Here is a 23,419-nt window from a genome sequence, read left to right on the forward strand (position 1 = left end):
ACCCTAACCCCAATCTAACAGAACCCAACCCCCAACTCAACAGAGCCCAACCCAATCTTAACCCCAACCCAACCCTCCCAAGTCCTCTAGCCTTTATCTTGGATTCTTCTTTACTCTGGTGCTGAAGGTGATACTCAACTGTATGTGCAAGCCCACCTTTTGGGAGCTCTCCATTATCCACCACAGCCTGCTACGCACTGGGGTGGAGGGCGGGAGAGTGAGAAATGGACATCCTTTCTTTGTTGCAAATAGCAGCGGCTCCACGAGACGGATCCACCTCCAACAGAACTGAAGTCAACCCAGCGGTTCTGTTGCAGAAAGTGGAGGAGCCCAGTGTAGAGCTTTGTGTTCAGCGACAAAGTCATCCAATTCCACAATCAAAGCTCCTTTGCATTCTCTTCCTGGGAAGTTAGGAACATGGGAACAGGAGGGGAGTCCATTCAGCCCCTCGAGCCTGTTCTAGCATCTGTAGATCATGGCTATCCACTAACATAACCTCTGTCCAGTTTGGTTCTGTGACTAAATGGCCTGACCCAGCGAAACTCTATTGTTCTCAGTTTTGAAATTTCATTGGAGCCTCAGCAGCATTTTGGAGGAGCGGGATTCTCCGACCCCCCGCCGGGTCGGAGAATCACCAGGGGGGGGGCGTCATGAATCCCGCCCCCGCTGGCTGCCGAATTCTCTGGCACCGAAAATTCGGCGGGGGCAGGAATAGCGCCCCCCCCCCCCCCCGGCGATTCTCCGGCCCGCGATGGGCCGAAGTCCCGCTGCTGTCATGCCAGCCCCGCCGCAGTGAATCAAATCACCTCTCTTACCGGCGGGACCGACAGTGCGGGCGGGCTCCGGGGTCCTGGGGGGCGCGCCGGGCGATCTGGCCCCGGGGGGGTGCCCCCACGATCCACGGGCGGGCCTGTGCCGTGGGGGCACTCTTTTCCTTCCGCCTCGGCCACAGAAGTGACCCCCCCCCCCTGCGCATGCGCGGGGATGACGTCAGCAGCTGCTGACGCTCCTGCGTATGCGCGGATCTCTGCCGCCCGGGGCAGTCCCTTCGACCCCGACTGGCGTGGCGCCAAAGGCCTTTCCCGCCGGCCGGGGGCGCGCCAACCACTCCGGCGCGGGCCTAGCCCCTCCAGGTGAGGGCTTCGCCCCTATAGGTGAGGAGAAATCCGCACCTTTGGGGCGGCCCGACGCCGGAGTGGTTCCCGCCGCTCCATCCCGCCGGGGCCCCCGCCCTGTCGGGTAGGGGAGAATCCCGGCCCTGTATCCCTTGGTGTGAAGCAACACCTGACTAGCACAGCTCTTAACGTTACGCCCCTTTGCTCTGGACTCTCTCCCAGCAGAGGAGATTGTTTCTGTCTATCCGCCCTATCAATTCCTTCCATCTGCTTCTTTCCTCTTTCAGTGGCTAACTGACCCGTCTCACATCAGCAAAACCTTTCAGGATTTCTTTAACCGCCCACCCCTGATTATCTGCACCATCAAGCAGATTGATACTTGGCCTCAGTATTGATGGGGACCTGGAGACTGGGAAATGCTGACCCGTATTAATCACACAGGGAGCAATGCTGACATGCAGAACCTTACTCATCATCGCCTCCGCAGAGTCGCAGCAGAGCTCGCTTGTAATCTCCGGAGGTGTCACTCTGAAAGGAAGTGGACAGCAGTGTGTCAATACAGTGGGAACCATTTCTGCCTTTATTGTACCACAATCCGTCCCTCGACTCGCCACCATGGTATTAACTGCTGGGTTAGTGGTCCCGACAGCGAGGAGGTAACCGCATTCCTCCCTTCCCCTCAATCTCTCCCTCCTCACACTACACGATGGGCTGGCACGCCAGCAATGCCAATCAGGAGCATGCGCAGGAGCCACCTGCCACTTTTGACTGCCTTTGCCCGGTGCCCAATGTGACTCCTTGCCACTGAGGGAGCCGCCCATCAGTGGTGAGGCTGCAAAAGATGTCCCATTCAGTCACGTGAGGATATGCTTCGATTCCACCCCCGGCAGTCTCCCTGGAGTATCTCAACCAAGTTGCCATTTTTCTTTCACTTTAAGTGAAAGATTGACCATGGTAGCAGAGCTGGCTCGGTCATTACCCATCACCACCCGCGCCCTCATCCCCCCCGCGCCCTCATCCCCCCCGCGCCGCAGCCCTCATCCCCCCCGCGCCGCAGCCCTCATTCCACCCGCGCAGCCCTCCACCCGCGCAGCCCTCCACCCGCGCAGCCCTCCACCCGCGCAGCCCTCCACCCGCGCAGCCCTCCACCCGCGCAGCCCTCCACCCGCGCAGCCCTCCACCCGCGCAGCCCTCCACCCGCGCAGCCCTCCACCCGCGCAGCCCTCCACCCGCGCAGCCCTCCACCCGCGCAGCCCTCCACCCGCGCAGCCCTCCACCCGCGCAGCCCTCCACCCGCGCAGCCCTCCACTCAGGCACACCCTCACACAAACACTTACACGGCCACTCACACATACTCGCATGCGCACCCACTCACCCACGCATACACATGCACACACCCACTTACATATGTACGCATGCCGACAGGCTCTCCCACACGCAAACCCACTCACCCACGCACACATGCACACAAAAGCACACAAACATTTGCACAAACCCACACCATATGCAAACATGTGCACACATACACTCATGCATACATAGACATACAGGAGCAGGAACCCTGGGTGATTGTCCCCCTCTCTCTAGCCCAGGACATCATAGCGCTGCATCAAGAATACTTCTGTGCTAAATGACTGGCCCAGGTAAGTGGGAAACGTTAGGTTGATGTGCGGATTGAACAATCATCCCCCGGGCGATCAAACACTTAATGGTAACACTCACCCGAATCATATTGTGCAGCGATTTCTCATACTTCATCCTAAACTCTTCCCTGATGTCAAACATATCGATCTCGCTGCGGGAAACCATGATCCGGATCAGGGTGTTGTCCCTCGTACCCATACCCTGCACATGGATAGAGAGAGAAGGAGAGAGAAAGAGAGAGGGGGAGAGAGAGAGAGAGGGAGAGGGAGAGAGAGAGAGATCTCTGTTACACTTCACTCCGCAAATAGTTTGCTGCATGGAGTGAATACTTTGTTTGTGACTACATCACGGACACTGGGCACTGTACAAGGAACGTTCAGCCTCCGATAGGGAATCACTCCCATTCTTCCAGCTGTTAGCTGTGGCTCCGTGCCTGAGGCGGAAAGATGTGGGGTCAAACCCCGTTCCAGAGCATTGAGCACATACTGTGGCCTCGAGCTCCCAGGCAATAGTGAGGGAGTGCTGCACTGTTGCAAATGCCGTCTTTCAGATGGGATGTTAAACCGGGGCCCGGTCTACCTTCTCAGAAAGGTGTAATAGATGCAACATTACCATTTCAGAGAAGACATGGGGAGTTCTCGTCAATGTTCTTGGTTGTATTTACCTCTTATTAATCTTACTAAAACACTATCTAGTCACCTAAATGGTTGGTGTTTGTAGCACCCTCTGTGCAGATTGGTTACATTGTAATCGCGACTATCTTGAGAAGGACTTGCTGTAAAACATTTTAGGATTACCTATGACCACAATATAAATCTGCAATAAAAAGCTACAATCGGTAACAGTGATTTGGAAACTACTGGATTGTCATAAAACCCCATCTGGTTCACTCCTATCCTTTGGAGAAGGGAATCTGCCGGTCTTACCCGGTCTGGTCCCCATGTGACTGCGGACCCTCCGCTAAGTGCTGGAATCGCGGAGGTGGCCGAGCCACTCAGTTTTATCAAATGAATACGACTATTGCAGCTGGTCACCGTCACCTTCGCTTGGGCAGGCAACAAATGTCAGTGAATCCCTCAACACACAACTGAACAGTAAAAATGGCTCGGGATGTCCTGAATTCCTGGAAAGCACCGTACGTCCCTCCTTTTTACTGTTAGCGGTTACATCTGCAACTTAACCAGAGATGCTGCTCTGCAAAAGAGTATTCAGTGACAATAGACTGCTTCCGGATATATCCAGCGGGAATATACTGCTCCCAGATATATTCTGTGGCAATAGACTGCTTCCGGATATATTCAGTGGCAATATACTGCTTCCGGATATATCCAGCGGGAATATACTGCTCCCAGATATATTCTGTGGCAATAGACGGCTTCCGGATATATTCAGTGGGAATATACTGCTTCCGGATATATTCATTGGGAATATACTGCTTCCGGATGTATTCAGTGGGAATAGACTGCTCCCAGATATATTCAGTGGGAATAGACTGCGACCGGATATATTCAGTGGGAATATACTGCTTCCGGATATATTCATTGGGAATATACTGCTTCCGGATATATTCATTGGGAATATACTGCTTCCGGATATATTCATTGGGAATAGACTGCTCCCAGATATATTCAGTGGGAATAGACTGCGTCCGGATATATTCAGTGGGAATATACTGCTTCCGGATATATTCATTGGGAATATACTGCTTCCGGATATATTCATTGGGAATATACTGCTTCCGGATATATTCAGTGGGGAAAGACTGCTCCCAGAAATATTCAGTGGCAATATACTGCTTCCAGATATATTCAGTGGGAATAGACAGCTCCCAGATATATTCAGTGGGAATATACTGCGTCCGGATATATTCAGTGGGAATATACTGCTTCCGGATATATTCAGTGGGAAAAGATTGCTTTGGGATATATTCAGTGGGAATAGACTGCTTCCAGATATATTCAGTGGGAATAGACTGCTTCTGGATATATTCAGTGGGAATATACTGCGTCCGGATATATTCAGTGGGAATAGACAGCTCCCAGATATATTCAGTGGCAATATACTGCTTCCAGATATATTCAGTGGGAATAGACAGCTCCCAGATATATTCAGTGGGAATATACTGCGTCCGGATATATTCAGTGGGAATATACTGCTTCCGGATATATTCAGTGCGAAAAGATTGCTTTGGGATATATTCAGTGGGAATAGACTGCTTCCAGATATATTCAGTGGGAATAGACTGCTTCTGGATATATTCAGTGGGAATATACTGCGTCCGGATATATTCAGTGGGAATATACTGCTTCCAGATATATTCAGTGGGAATATACTGCTTCCGGATATATTCAGTGGGGAAAGACTGCTCCCAGATATATTCAGTGGCAATATACTGCTTCCAGATATATTCAGTGAGAATAGACAGCTCCCAGATATATTCAGTGGGAATATACTGCGTCCGGATATATTCAGTGGGAATATACTGCTTCTGGATATATTCAGTGGGAATAGACAGCTTCCGGATATATTCAGTGGGAAAAGATTGCTTTGGGATATATTCAGTGGGAAAAGACTGCTTCCGGATATATTCATTGGGAATAGACTGCTTCCGGATATATTCAGTGGGAATAGACTGCTTCCAGATATATTCAGTGGGAATATACTGCTTCCGGATATATTCAGTGGGAATGGACTGCTTCCGGATATATTCAGCGGGAATATACTGCTTCAGGATATATTCAATGGGAATAGACAGCTTCCGGATATATTCAGTGGGAATAGACAGCTTCCGGATATATTCTGTGGGAATAGATTGCTTTGGGATATATTCAATGGGAATAGACTGCTTCCAGACATATTCAGTGGGAATATACTGCTTCTGGATATATTCAGTGGGAATAGACTGCTCCCAGATATATTCAATGGGAATATACTGCTTCCGGATATATTCAGCGGGAATATACTGCGTCCGGATATATTCAGTGGGAATATACTGCTTCAGGATATATTCAGCAGGAATATACTGCTTCCGGATATATTCATTGGGAATAAACTGCTCTCAGGTATATTCAGTGGGAATATACTGCTTCCGGATATATTCAGCAGGAATATACTGCGTCCGGATATATTCAGTGGGAATATACTGCTTCCGGATATATTCAGTGGGAAAAGATTGCTTTGGGATATATTCAGTGGGAAAAGACTGCTTCTGGATATATTCAGTGGGAATAGACAGCTTCCGGATATATTCAGTGGGAAAAGACTGCTTCCGGATATATTCATTGGGAATAGACAGCTTCCAGATATATTCAGTGGGAAAAGACTGCTTCCGGATATATTCAGCGGGAATATACTGCGTCCGGATATATTCATTGGGAATAAACTGCTCTCAGGTATATTCAGTGGGAATAGACTGCTTCCGGATATATTCAGTGGGAATAGACTGTTTCCGGATATATTCAGTGGGAATATACTGCTTCTGGATATATTCAGTGGGAATAGACTGCTCCCAGATATATTCAATGGGAATAGACAGCTTCCGGATATATTCAGTGGGAATAGACTGTTTCCGGATATATTCAGTGGGAATAGATTGCTTTGGGATATATTCATTGGGAATATACTGCTTCCGGACATATTCAGTGGGAATAGACAGCTTCCGGATATATTCAGCGGGAATATACTGCGTCCGAATATATTTAGTGCGAATAGACTGCTCCCAGATATATTCAGTGGGAATAGACAGCTTCCGTATATATTCAGTGGGAATATACTGTATCCGGATATATTCAGCAGGAATATACTGCTTCCGGATATATTCAATGGGAATAAACTGCTCTCAGATATATTCAGTGGGAATAGACTGCTTCCGGATATATTCAGTGGGAATATACTGCTTCTGGATATATTCAGTGGGAGTATACTGCTCCCGGATATATTCAGTGGGAATATACTACTCCCAGATATATTCAGTGGGAATAGCCAGGTTCCGGATATATTCAGTGGGAATAGACTGCTCCCAGATATATTGAGTGGGAATAGATTGCTTCCAGCTATATTCAGTGGGAATAAACTGTGTCTGAATAGATTCTGGGGGAATATAATGCTCCAGGATATCCTTGGATTCTTGGACAGGAAGTGAGGTGTGGGTGGGGGTGTTGATGACATCGAAGATCGGCCATGTACGTATTGAATGGTGAAGCAGGTTTGAGGGGCTGAATGGCCAGCCGCTCATGTACCTCTGTGGAAAGTCTCTGTTGTTTTACCTTCATCGCTTTGTATAGTCTGTTGGCAAAATATTCCTTGGTATTCCTGGCGCATCTGACTAGGGGATGGGGAAAAAAAACACAGGCAAAATTCAGTGAAAATAGGCCAATTCGATAACATTGACAAAGAATATTATTTGAAAATATCACATTGACGCCTAGTAATCTTGAACGTTGTGGTATGATAGACATGGAGTCGGATCTGGAGAGGATAAATGAAGGGTTTGAGGCCTTTTATGAGGGAGGCGGATATGGGGTGGGTTTTGGATGAGCTGGAATTCCCGGGGCTGGACGAGGGGATAGGGCCGGCGTTGGACAACCCGTTAAGGCTAATGGAGTTGATGGAATGTATTGGCATGATGTAGTCCGGGAAGGGCCGGGACCAGATGGCTTCCCGGCGGAATTTTATAAGCAGTTCGCGATGAAGTAGGCCCCCCACCTTTCAGACATGTTTAGTGAGGCGGGGGAAAAGGGGAAGTGGCCGCCTATGTTGCCGCAGGTGTCGATTTTGCTGATCCCGAAAAAGAGGAAGGATCCATTGGAGTGCGGCTCCTAGAGGCCCATCTTTCTGCTAAACACAAGACGTGAATATCTTGGCAAAGGCACTGGTGAGAAGGTTGGAGGGGTGTGTGCCGGAGGTGGTCCCGGGAGGACCAAACGGGCTTTGTGAAGGGGAGGCAGCTCTCGGTTAACATTAGGAGCTGCTGATTGTAATTGTCAGGGTGGCGAGTGCCGGAGGTGATAGTGTCCATGGACATGGAGAAGGCCTTTGATCGGGTTGAGTGGAGATATCTGTTTGAGATTTTGGGGAGGTTTAGGTTTGGGCCGAGGTTTGCGGCACGGGTCCGGTTGTTGTGTGTGTCCCGCCCGGCAAGTGTGTGAACGAATGAGACAAACTGGGGTTATTTTGGGTTGAATAGAGGGACGAGGCAGGGGTGCCCGCTGTCGCCGCTGTTGCTTGCATTGGCGATTGAGCCCTTGGCGATGGCACTTCAGGTCTCGGTTGAGTGGCGGAGGATTGTGAGGGAGAGGTGAGGCAGGGAGCACCGGTTGTCGCTGTAACCGAATGACTTGTTACTGTTCATGTCAAACCCATTGGAAAGTATGAACAAGAACAAAGAAGAAAATTATAGCACAGGAACAGGCCCTTCGGCCCTCCCAGCCTGCGCCGATCCAGATCCTTTATCTGAACCTGTCACCTATTTTCCAAGGATCTACTTACCTCTGTTCCCCGCCCGTTCATATATCTGTCTAGATGCATCTTAAATGATGCTATTGTGCCCACATCTACCACCTCCGCTGGCAAAGCATTCCAGGCACCCACCACCATCTGCATAAAAAACTTTCCACGCACATCTCCCTTAAACATTCCCCCACTCACCTTGAAATCGTGACCCCTTGTAATTGACACGCCCACTCTTGGAAAAAGCTTGTAGCTATCCACCCTGTCCATACCTCTCATAATTTTGTAGACCTCAATCAGCTCCCCCCTCAACCTCCGTCTTTCCAACAAAAACAATCCTAATCTACTCAACCTTTCTTCATAGCTAGCCCCCTCCATACCAGGCAACATCCTGGTGAACCTCCTCTGCACCCTCTCTAAAGCATCCACATCCTTCTGGTAATGTGGCGACCAGAACTGCACGCAGTATTCCAAATGTGGCCTAACCAAAGTCCTATACAACTGTAACATGACCTGCCGACTCTTGTACTCAATACCCCGTCCGATGAAGGCAAGCATGCTGTATGCCTTCTTGACCACTCTATCGACCTGCGTTGCCACCTTCAGGGTACAATGGACCTGAACTCCCAGATCTCTCTGTACATCAATTTTCCTGAGGACCCTTCCATTGGCCGTATAGTCCGCTCTTGAATTAGATCTTCCAAAATACATCACCTCGCATTTGCCTGGATTGAACTCCATCTGCCATTTCTCTGCCCAACTCTCCAATCTATTTATATTTTGCTGTATTCTCTGACAGTCTCCTCGCTATCTGCAACTCCACCAATCTTAGTATCATCTGCAAACTTGCTAATCAGACCACCTATACCTTCGTCCAGCTCATTTATGTAGATCACAAACAACAGTGGTCCGAGCACGGATCCCTGTGGAATAACACTAGTCACCTTTCTCCATTTTGAGACACTCCCTTCCACCACTACTCTCTGTCTCCTGTTGCCCAGCCAGTTCTTTATCCATCTAGCTAGTACACCCTGAACCTCATACGACTTCATTTTTTCCATCAACCTGCCATGGGAAACTTAATCAAACGCCTTACTGAAGTCCATGTATATGACATCTACAGCCCTTCCCTCATCAATTAACGTCGTCACTTCCTCAAAGAATTCTATTAGGTTTGTGAGACATGACCTTCCCTGCACAAAACCATGCTGCCTATCACTGATAAGTCTATTTTCTTCCAAATGTGAATAAATCCTATCCCTCAGTATCTTCTCCAACAGTTTACCTACCACTGACGTCAAGCTCACAGGTCTATATTTCCCTGGATTATCCCTGCTACCCTTCTTAAACAACGGGACAACATTAGCAATTCTCCAGTCCTCTGGGATCTCACCCGTGCTCAAGGATGCTGCAAAGATATCTGTTAAGGCCCCAGCTATTTCTTCCCTCGTTTCCCTCAGTAACCTGGGATAGATCCCATCCGGTCCTGGGGACTTGTCCACCTTAATGCCTTTTAGAATTCCCAAAATTTCCCCCTTCCTTATGCCGACTTGACCTAGAGTATTTAAACATCCATCCTTAGCCTCAACATCCGCCATGTCCCTCTCCTTGGTGAATACCGATGCAAAGTGCTCATTAAGAATCTCACCCATTTCCTCTGACTCCACGCATAAATTCCCTCTTTTGTCTTTGAGTGGGCCAATCCTTTCTCTAGTTACCCGCTTGCTCCCTATATACGAATAAAAGGCTTTGGGCAGAATCATGGGCTTACCGGAGAGATTTGGGGGGGGGGGGGGTGAGCGAACCCGAGGGCTTGCCATTTAAGGTGGCAAGGGAACGGTTTCAATATCTGAGGATCCAGGTAACGCAGGAGTGGGCCACTATGCACTGGTGGAGCCTGACGGGTTGGTCGAGGAGGTCAAGGGGTCTTTAAAAGGTGGGTTACGCTGCACCTGGCATTGGCGGCAAGGGCGCAGGTGGGGGAGGTGAACGTGCTGCCAAGATTCCTGTTTCAGTCCTTCCCGACTTTTTGCCCTCAGGCCTTTTTCGGAGGGTGGATGTGCTAATCTCAAATGTGTGGGGGCAGGGAAGGTGGCGAGGGTGAAGAGGGCTTTGTTGCAAAGGCAGGGGCGGGAAGGGAGGGGGTCGGCGTTGGAGGACCCATTAAGGCTAATGGAGTTGATGGAATGTATTGGCATGATGCAGTCGGGGAAGGGGCCGGGACCAGATGGCGAAGTACACGGGGAGTCCAGTGGTGGAGTTGTCTGGAAAGATTTGGAACCAGTTGAGGAGGCACTTTAAACTGGATCACAGGTCGGGGATGACTACATTGTGTGACAAGCATAGGTTCATGGCAGGGGGGGGGGGGGGGGTGGATGGGATATATAGACGATGGAGGGAGGAGCGGTTGAGGTGGGTCAGGGACATGCTTTCGGAGGGGGAGATTCGCTGGGCTAGAGGAACTGCGGGCAAAGTTTGAGTTACCAAGGGGGAGTGAGTTTGGTACTGGCAGGTGAGGGGCTTTGCGCGCACGGAGCTGCCTTCGTTCCCTCAGGTACCAGCTATAAACTTCTGGACAAATTGCTGTTCCGGATGAGGTGGGGTTTGCAGGATTGGGGATATATATATATGGTTGGGAGAGCAGGGATAGATATATGCTACAAAGAATCACGAGGAAGTGGGAGGAGGAGTTGGAGAGGGATATCGGATGGGTGGTAGTCACCACTGTTGTATATATCACATACGAGAGGTAATACGGTAAGGCTCCTGTACTACAGGTACGGGGGTAGATCCCTGCCTGCTGGCTCCGCCCAGTAGGCGGAGTATAAATGTGCGTGCTCACCGAGTTGCAGCCATTTCGGCAGCAGCTGTAGGAGGCCACACATCTCTGTGTAATAAAGCCTCGGTTACTCTCTACTCTCGTCGTAATTGATAGTGCATCAGTGTGAGGCTATGCGGCAAGTGAACTCAACCTCCTCCTGTGCAAGAATGGGTTTGACACAATTTAAGGTGGTGCACAGGGTCCACCCACTCGGGTTTGGATGAGTGATGTATTCCCAGGGCTGGCGGGCGGGTGCGAGAGGTGTGGGAGGGGGCTGGCGAACCATACCCATGTGTTCTCACGGTGTGCGGAGTTGGCGAGCTTTTGGAAGGCGGCGTTTGGAAGGCGGTCAAGGATTGTCGGGGCTGAGGTGAAGCTGGACCCTATGGTGGCGATCTGTGGGGTGTCGCAGGTGCCGGAGGGGTAGGTGGCCCCTCGGATTGCCCAGCGATGTATACGTTTGAATTGGGAGGTTGGCTCCGCTTCTGGGGGCCACATCATGGCTGGGCCTACAGGGTAGTGTGGGTTCGATGTTTATGGAGTGGGGAGAGTGTTTGACAAGGGCCGGGAAGTCTGCTTCACAACCTCGGCTGGAGGGGGATGTGTGCGGCCTATCGCTGGAAATAACCATGAAGCTGTGGGATCATTAATAAAATCCAGGCGGATTCACGGACGTCGCTTTGGGGAATTGAACTGGAATGTTCAGTTACAATATCCATATTTCCGTAGAGATTCATTGGCCGACTTTCCCAAGATACCCTCAGCGCTACGGAGGCCCCCACAGTGGCCAAGATGGCGTTCGAAGTTTATAATTTTGGTTTAGCCCACATTTAATGCAGATGCCATCTGGCGAAAGGAGTTAAATCCTGAGCTAGGAATTGGCTGCCTGGAGGATCATTCAGGGGCTGACCGAGAATTAAATTGCCTGCCAAAGCGCTGAGTAAAGGGGTCCCAGGCCATTTGATCACCAGTATTTGATCGAATGTTCCCTCCTAACAGCGACCAGCTTGACATTCCGAGGGCTAGATCACCGTTTACTGCCCAGAGGTTTGTCCTGGGCATCTTGCTAGGGGTTCCCTTGGACTGCTCGAGGAATGGAGGCCATGCGGAGCAGCACCAGCTGCCGCAGGGGTGAGGGGCAGGAGGATGCGATTCCTTCTCCCACTTGTGGGTACAGGACCTCCATCCGCCGGATCCCCTCCATTAGGATCCCCAGTTTGGAGCCTCGACCCCAGTACCATCCTGAAACCCGCCACCTTGTGGCAGCCTGCACACTTCACACCTTTGGCGGAAATGGGTGTGCATGCCCCAGGAAAATTATGTTTACTCAGCACTCGGGTGCCAAACCTGGAATTGTCATTTTCAGTGTCCACCGGCACTTTGACAAATCATGACATCATTAATTAGCTGGAAAACGAGACTTTTCCCCGCAGTAAATGGCCTAAGCGCCTGTTTTCACTGTTTAGCCAATCCAAGACCTTTAAAGGTTCAAGATTCCACACAGCCCCCCCCCCCCCCCCCCCACGCCCCCCCCCCCCCCCCCCCCCGGGCACTAACACAGGGCGAGCCAGTGAGACATCTTACCCACAGCCAGCATCAGCTTCTCAAAATCAGCCGACAGTTCACCCCTCAGGCTCTCTTCGATTTCCTTCCCAGCGATCTTCTGATACTCGTCAAACACTGAGACATTCCAAACAGAGAGGTCAGCAATAATCACTGAGGTACACACACCTGCACACCGACCTATACACACACACCTGCACACCAACCTGTACACACACACCTGCACACCAAACTGTACACACACCTGCACACGAACCAGTACACACACACCAATCTGTGTACACACACTCCAACCTGTACACACACACACCTGCACACCAACCTGTACACACACACCTGCACACCAACCTGTACACACACACACCTGCACACCAACCTGTACACACACACACCTGCACACCAACCTGTACACACACACACCTGCACACCAACCTGTACACACACACACCTGCACACCAACCTGTACACACACACACCTGCACACCAACCTGTACACACACCTGCACACAACCTGTACACACACACCTGCACACCAACCTGTACACACACACCTGCACACCAACCTGTACACACACACACCTGCACACCAACATGTACACACACCTGCACACCAACCTGTACACATACTTGCACACCAACCAGTACACATACTTGCACACCAACCAGTACACACACACCTGCACACCAACCTGTACACACACACACCTGCACGCCAACCAGTACACACACACCTGCACACCAACCAGTACACACACCTGCACACCAACCTGTACACATACTTGCACACCAACCAGTACACATACTTGCACACCAACCAGTACACACACACCTGCACACCAACCTGTACACACTCACACCTGCACACCAACCTGTACACACTCACACCTGCACATCAACCAGTACACACACACCTGCACACCAACCAGTACACACACACACCTGCACACCAACCTGTACACACACACACCTGCACACCAACCTGTACACACACACACCTGCACACCAACCTGTAGACACACACACCTGCACACCAACCTGTACACATACTTGCACACCAACCAGTACACACACACCTGCACACCAACCTGTACACACACACCTGCACACAAACCAGTACACACACACCTGCACACCAACCTGTACACACACACACCTGCACTCGAACATGTACACACACCTGCACACCAACCTGTGCACAGACTTACACACCAACCTGTACACACACACCTGCACACCAACCTGTACACACACACCTGCACACCAACCTGCACACACACACCTGCACACCAACCTGTACACACACACCTGCACACAAAACCTGTACACACACACCTGCACACCAACCTGTACACACACACCTGCACACCAACCTGTACACACACACACACCTGCACACCAACATGTACACACACCTGCACACCAACCTGTACACACACCTGCACACCAACCTGTACACACACCTGCACACAAAACCTGTACACACACCTGCACACCAACCAGTACACACACACCTGCACACCAACTGTACACACACACCTGCACGCCAACCTGTACACACACACCTGCAGACCAACCAGTACACACACACCTGCACACCAACCAGTACACACACACCTGCACACCAACCAGTACACACACACCTGCACACCAACCAGTACACACACACCTGCACACCAACCTGTACACACACACCTGCACACCAACCAGTACACACACACCCGCACACCAACCTGTACACACACACACCTGCACACCAACCTGTACACACACACCTGCACGCCAACCTGTACACACACACACCAACCTGAGCGTGCACACACACCACCCTGTACACACACACACACCAACCTGTACAAAAACACACCTGCACACCAATCTGTACACGCACACATGCCTGCGCACCAACCGGTACACACACACCAACCTGTACAAACACACACCAACCTGTACACACACACAAACCAACCTGTACACACACCAACCTGTACACTCACCAACCTGTACACACACACACACACAAACCTGTACATGCAGGCACAAAGAGCCAGTGTACAAACACCTGAACAGCAACCTGTACACACAGACGCATACAACCAGTGTATACACACACACACCTGCTCACCAACCTGTACACCCACACACCAACCTGTACACACACACCAACCTGTACACAAACTGCACACACACACACCAACCTGTACACACACACCTGCACACCAATCTGTACACACACAACTGCACACCAACCAGTACACACACCTGCACGCCAACCTGTACACACACCTGCACACCAACCAGTACACACACCTGCACGCCAACCTGTACACACACCTGCACGCCAACCTGTACACACACACGCCAACCTGTACACACACACGCCAACCTGTACACACACACACGCCAACCTGTGCGTGCACACACACCACCCTGTACACACACACACACCAACCTGTACACACACACCAACCTGTACACACACACCAACCTGTACATACACACACACCAACCTGTACATACACACACCAACCTGTACAAACACACACCTGCACACCAATCTGTACACGTACACATGCCTGCGCACCAACCTGTACACACACACCAACCTCTACACACACACACGCCAACCTGTACACACACACGCCAACCTGTGCGTGCACACACACCACCCTGTACACACACACACACCAACCTGTACACACACACACACCAACCTGTACGCGCACACACACCAACCTGTAAAAAAAAAAACCTGCACACCAATCTGTACATGCACACATGCCTGCGCACCAACCTGTACACACACACCAACCTGTACACACACACACACCAACCTGTACACACACACCAACCTGTACACACACACACAAACCTGTACACCAACCTGTACACACACACCTGCACACCAACCTGTACACACACACACCTGCACACCAACCTGTAGACACACACACCTGCACACCAACCTGTAGACACACACACCTGCACACCAACCTGTACACATACTTGCACACCAACCAGTACACACACACCTGCACACCAACCTGTACACACACACCTGCACACGAACCAGTACACACACACCTGCACACCAACCTGTACACACACACACCTGCACACCAACATGTACACACACCTGCACACCAACCTGTGCACATACTTACACACCAACCTGTACACACACACCTGCACACCAACCTGTACACACACCTGCACACCAACCAGTACACACACACCTGCACACCAACTGTACACACACACCTGCACGCCAACCTGTACACACACACCTGCAGACCAACCAGTACACACACACCTGCACACCAACCAGTACACACACACCTGCACACCAACCAGTACACACACACCTGCACACCAACCAGTACACACACACCTGCACACCAACCTGTACACACACACCTGCACACCAACCAGTACACACACACCCGCACACCAACCTGTACACACACACACCTGCACACCAACCTGTACACACACACCTGCACGCCAACCTGTACACACACACACCAACCTGAGCGTGCACACACACCACCCTGTACACACACACACACCAACCTGTACAAAAACACACCTGCACACCAATCTGTACACGCACACATGCCTGCGCACCAACCGGTACACACACACCAACCTGTACAAACACACACCAACCTGTACACACACACAAACCAACCTGTACACACACCAACCTGTACACTCACCAACCTGTACACACACACACACACAAACCTGTACATGCAGGCACAAAGAGCCAGTGTACAAACACCTGAACAGCAACCTGTACACACAGACGCATACAACCAGTGTATACACACACACACCTGCTCACCAACCTGTACACCCACACACCAACCTGTACACACACACCAACCTGTACACAAACTGCACACACACACACCAACCTGTACACACACACCTGCACACCAATCTGTACACACACAACTGCACACCAACCAGTACACACACCTGCACGCCAACCTGTACACACACCTGCACACCAACCAGTACACACACCTGCACGCCAACCTGTACACACACCTGCACGCCAACCTGTACACACACACGCCAACCTGTACACACACACGCCAACCTGTACACACACACACGCCAACCTGTGCGTGCACACACACCACCCTGTACACACACACACACCAACCTGTACACACACACCAACCTGTACACACACACCAACCTGTACATACACACACACCAACCTGTACATACACACACCAACCTGTACAAACACACACCTGCACACCAATCTGTACACGTACACATGCCTGCGCACCAACCTGTACACACACACCAACCTCTACACACACACACGCCAACCTGTACACACACACGCCAACCTGTGCGTGCACACACACCACCCTGTACACACACACACACCAACCTGTACACACACACACACCAACCTGTAAAAAAAAAAACCTGCACACCAATCTGTACATGCACACATGCCTGCGCACCAACCTGTACACACACACCAACCTGTACACACACACACACCAACCTGTACACACACACCAACCTGTACACACACACACAAACCTGTACACCAACCTGTACACACACACCTGCACACCAACCTGTACACACACACCTGCACACCAACCTGTAGACACACACACCTGCACACCAACCTGTAGACACACACACCTGCACACCAACCTGTACACATACTTGCACACCAACCAGTACACACACACCTGCACACCAACCTGTACACACACACCTGCACACGAACCAGTACACACACACCTGCACACCAACCTGTACACACACACACCTGCACACCAACATGTACACACACCTGCACACCAACCTGTGCACATACTTACACACCAACCTGTACACACACACCTGCACACCAACCTGTACACACACACCTGCACACCAACCTGTACACACACACCTGCACACCAACCTGTACACACACACCTGCACACCAACCTGTACACACACACCTGCACACAAAACCTGTACACACACACCTGCACACCAACTTGTACACACACACACCTGCACACCAACCTATACACACACACACCTGCACACCAACATGTACACACACCTGCACACCAACCTGTACACACACCTGCACACCAACCTGTACACACACACCTGCACACAAAACCTGTACACACACCTGCACACCAACCAGTACACACACACCTGCACACCAACTGTACACACACACCTGCACGCCAACCTGTACACACACACCTGCAGACCAACCAGTACACACACACCTGCAGACCAACCAGTACACACACACCTGCACACCAACCAGTACACACACACCTGCACACCAACCTGTACACACACACCTGCACACCAACCAGTACACACACACCCGCACACCAACCTGTACACACACACACCTGCACACCAACCTGTACACACACACCTGCACGCCAACCTGTACACACACACACCAACCTGAGCGTGCACACACACCACCCTGTACACACACACACACCAACCTGTACAAAAACACACCTGCACACCAATCTGTACACGCACACATGCCTGCGCACCAACCGGTACACACACACCAACCTGTACAAACACACACCAACCTGTACACACACACAAACCAACTTGTACACACACCAACCTGTACACTCACCAACCTGTACACACACACACACACACAAACCTGTACATGCAGGCACAACGAGCCAGTGTACAAACACCTGAACAGCAACCTGTACACACAGACGCATACAACCAGTGTATACACACACACACCTGCTCACCAACCTGTACACCCACACACCAACCTGTACACACACCAACCTGTACACAAACTGCACACACACACACCAACCTGTACACACACACCTGCACACCAATCTGTACACACACAACTGCACACCAACCAGTACACACACCTGCACGCCAACCTGTACACACACCTGCACACCAACCAGTACACACACCTGCACACCAACCAGTACACACACCTGCACGCCAACCTGTACACACACACACGCCAACCTGTACACACACACGCCAACCTGTACACACACACACGCCAACCTGTGCGTGCACACACACCACCCTGTACACACACACACCAACCTGTACATACATACACACCAACCTGTACATACACACACACCAACCTGTACATACACACACACCAACCTGTACATACACACACACCAACCTGTACATACACACACCAACCTGTACAAACACACACCTGCACACCAATCTGTACACGCACACATGCCTGCGCACCAACCTGTATACACACACACCAACCTCTACACACACACACCAACCTGTACACACACACATGCCAACCTGTACACACACACGCCAACCTGTGCGTGCACACACACCACCCTGTACACACACACACACCAACCTGTACACACACACACACCAACCTGTACAAACACACACCTGCACACCAATCTGTACATGCACACATGCCTGCGCACCAACCTGTACACACACACCAACCTGTACACACACACACACACCAACCTGTACACACACACACACACCAACCTGTACACACACACACACACCAACCTGTACACACACACACACACCAACCTGTACACACACACACACCAACCTGTACACACACACACACCAACCTGTACACACACCAACCTGTACACACACACACCAACCTGTACACACACACATACCAACCTGTACACACACACACACCAACCTGTACACACACACACACCAACCTGTACACAAACACACACCAACCTGTACACACACACACACCAACCTGTACACACACACACACCAACCTGTACACACACACACACCAACCTGTACACACACACACATACCAACCTGTACACACACACACCTGCACACCAACCTGTACACACACACACCTGCACACCAACCTGTACACACACACACTTGCACACCAACCTGTACACACACCTGCACACAACCTGTACACACACACCTGCACACCAACCTGTACACACACACCTGCACACCAACCTGTACACACACACACCTGCACACCAACATGTACACACACCTGCACACCAACCTGTACACATACTTGCACACCAACCAGTACACATACTTGCACACCAACCAGTACACACACACCTGCACACCAACCTGTACACACACACACCTGCACACCAACCAGTACACACACACCTGCACACCAACCAGTACACACACCTGCACACCAACCTGTACACATACTTGCACACCAACCAGTACACATACTTGCACACCAACCAGTACACACACACCTGCACACCAACCTGTACACACTCACACCTGCACATCAACCAGTACACACACACCTGCACACCAACCAGTACACACACACCTGCACACCAACCAGTACACACACACACCTGCACACCAACCTGTACACACACACACCTGCACACCAACCTGTACACACACACACCTGCACACCAACCTGTAGACACACACACCTGCACACCAACCTGTACACATACTTGCACACCAGCCAGTACACACACACCTGCACACCAACCTGTACACACACACCTGCACACAAACCAGTACACACACACCTGCACACCAACCTGTACACACACACACCTGCACTCGAACATGTACACACACCTGCACACCAACCTGTGCACATACTTACACACCAACCTGTACACACACACCTGCACACCAACCTGTACACACACCTGCACACCAACCTGTACACACACACCTGCACACCAACCTGCACACACACACCTGCACACCAACCTGTACACACACACCTGCACACAAAACCTGTACACACACACCTGCACACCAACCTGTACACACACACCTGCACACCAACCTGTACACACACACACACCTGCACACCAACATGTACACACACCTGCACACCAACCTGTACACACACGTGCACACCAACCTGTACACACACACCTGCACACAAAACCTGTACACACACCTGCACACCAACCAGTACACACACACCTGCACACCAACTGTACACACACACCTGCACGCCAACCTGTACACACACACCTGCAGACCAACCAGTACACACACACCTGCACACCAACCAGTACACACACACCTGCACACCAACCAGTACACACACACCTGCACACCAACCAGTACACACACACCTGCACACCAACCTGTACACACACACCTGCACACCAACCAGTACACACACACCCGCACACCAACCTGTACACACACACACCTGCACACCAACCTGTACACACACACCTGCACGCCAACCTGTACACACACACACCAACCTGAGCGTGCACACACACCACCCTGTACACACACACACACCAACCTGTACAAAAACACACCTGCACACCAATCTGTACACGCACACATGCCTGCGCACCAACCGGTACACACACACCAACCTGTACAAACACACACCAACCTGTACACACACACAAACCAACCTGTACACACACCAACCTGTACACTCACCAACCTGTACACACACACACACACAAACCTGTACATGCAGGCACAAAGAGCCAGTGTACAAACACCTGAACAGCAACCTGTACACACAGACGCATACAACCAGTGTATACACACACACACCTGCTCACCAACCTGTACACCCACACACCAACCTGTACACACACACCAACCTGTACACAAACTGCACACACACACACCAACCTGTACACACACACCTGCACACCAATCTGTACACACACAACTGCACACCAACCAGTACACACACCTGCACGCCAACCTGTACACACACCTGCACACCAACCAGTACACACACCTGCACGCCAACCTGTACACACACCTGCACGCCAACCTGTACACACACACGCCAACCTGTACACACACACGCCAACCTGTACACACACACACGCCAACCTGTGCGTGCACACACACCACCCTGTACACACACACACACCAACCTGTACACACACACACACCAACCTGTACACACACACCAACCTGTACACACACACACACCAACCTGTACACACACACACACCAACCTGTACACACACACACCAACCTATACACACACACACATACCAACCTGTACACACACACACCTGCACACCAACCTGTACACACACACACCTGCACACCAACCTGTACACACACACACTTGCACACCAACCTGTACACACACCTGCACACAACCTGTACACACACACCTGCACACCAACCTGTACACACACACCTGCACACCAACCTGTACACACACACACCTGCACACCAACATGTACACACACCTGCACACCAACCTGTACACATACTTGCACACCAACCAGTACACATACTTGCACACCAACCAGTACACACACACCTGCACACCAACCTGTACACACACACACCTGCACACCAACCAGTACACACACACCTGCACACCAACCAGTACACACACCTGCACACCAACCTGTACACATACTTGCACACCAACCAGTACACATACTTGCACACCAACCAGTACACACACACCTGCACACCAACCTGTACACACTCACACCTGCACATCAACCAGTACACACACACCTGCACACCAACCAGTACACACACACCTGCACACCAACCAGTACACACACACACCTGCACACCAACCTGTACACACACACACCTGCACACCAACCTGTACACACACACACCTGCACACCAACCTGTAGACACACACACCTGCACACCAACCTGTACACATACTTGCACACCAACCAGTACACACACACCTGCACACCAACCTGTACACACACACCTGCACACAAACCAGTACACACACACCTGCACACCAACCTGTACACACACACACCTGCACTCGAACATGTACACACACCTGCACACCAACCTGTGCACATACTTACACACCAACCTGTACACACACACCTGCACACCAACCTGTACACACACCTGCACACCAACCTGTACACACACACCTGCACACCAACCTGCACACACACACCTGCACACCAACCTGTACACACACACCTGCACACAAAACCTGTACACACACACCTGCACACCAACCTGTACACACACACCTGCACACCAACCTGTACACACACACACACCTGCACACCAACATGTACACACACCTGCACACCAACCTGTACACACACGTGCACACCAACCTGTACACACACACCTGCACACAAAACCTGTACACACACCTGCACACCAACCAGTACACACACACCTGCACACCAACTGTACACACACACCTGCACGCCAACCTGTACACACACACCTGCAGACCAACCAGTACACACACACCTGCACACCAACCAGTACACACACACCTGCACACCAACCAGTACACACACACCTGCACACCAACCAGTACACACACACCTGCACACCAACCTGTACACACACACCTGCACACCAACCAGTACACACACACCCGCACACCAACCTGTACACACACACACCTGCACACCAACCTGTACACACACACCTGCACGCCAACCTGTACACACACACACCAACCTGAGCGTGCACACACACCACCCTGTACACACACACACACCAACCTGTACAAAAACACACCTGCACACCAATCTGTACACGCACACATGCCTGCGCACCAACCGGTACACACACACCAACCTGTACAAACACACACCAACCTGTACACACACACAAACCAACCTGTACACACACCAACCTGTACACTCACCAACCTGTACACACACACACACACAAACCTGTACATGCAGGCACAAAGAGCCAGTGTACAAACACCTGAACAGCAACCTGTACACACAGACGCATACAACCAGTGTATACACACACACACCTGCTCACCAACCTGTACACCCACACACCAACCTGTACACACACACCA

The 23,419-nt window shown here is 51.2% G+C and overlaps 1 protein-coding gene across 4 annotated transcripts in view; it reads right to left on the bottom strand.

Moving 5' to 3' along the window:
- Window positions 1–23,419, bottom strand: part of anxa6 (annexin A6) — a 182,446-nt gene that overhangs the window by 95,135 nt on the left and 63,892 nt on the right. For all 4 annotated transcript variants that reach the window (XM_072512738.1, XM_072512739.1, XM_072512736.1 and 1 more), the window contains exons 10-13: window positions 12,613–12,708; window positions 7,025–7,083; window positions 2,838–2,960; window positions 1,585–1,643 (exon numbers count right to left, since the gene is read on the bottom strand). In XM_072512738.1, the coding sequence (XP_072368839.1) occupies window positions 1,585–1,643; window positions 2,838–2,960; window positions 7,025–7,083; window positions 12,613–12,708 (337 nt within the window). The remainder of the gene's footprint in view (window positions 1–1,584; window positions 1,644–2,837; window positions 2,961–7,024; window positions 7,084–12,612; window positions 12,709–23,419) is intronic.

This window comes from Scyliorhinus torazame, chromosome 7, assembly GCF_047496885.1.
Source record: "Scyliorhinus torazame isolate Kashiwa2021f chromosome 7, sScyTor2.1, whole genome shotgun sequence".
NCBI lineage: Eukaryota > Metazoa > Chordata > Chondrichthyes > Carcharhiniformes > Scyliorhinidae > Scyliorhinus > Scyliorhinus torazame.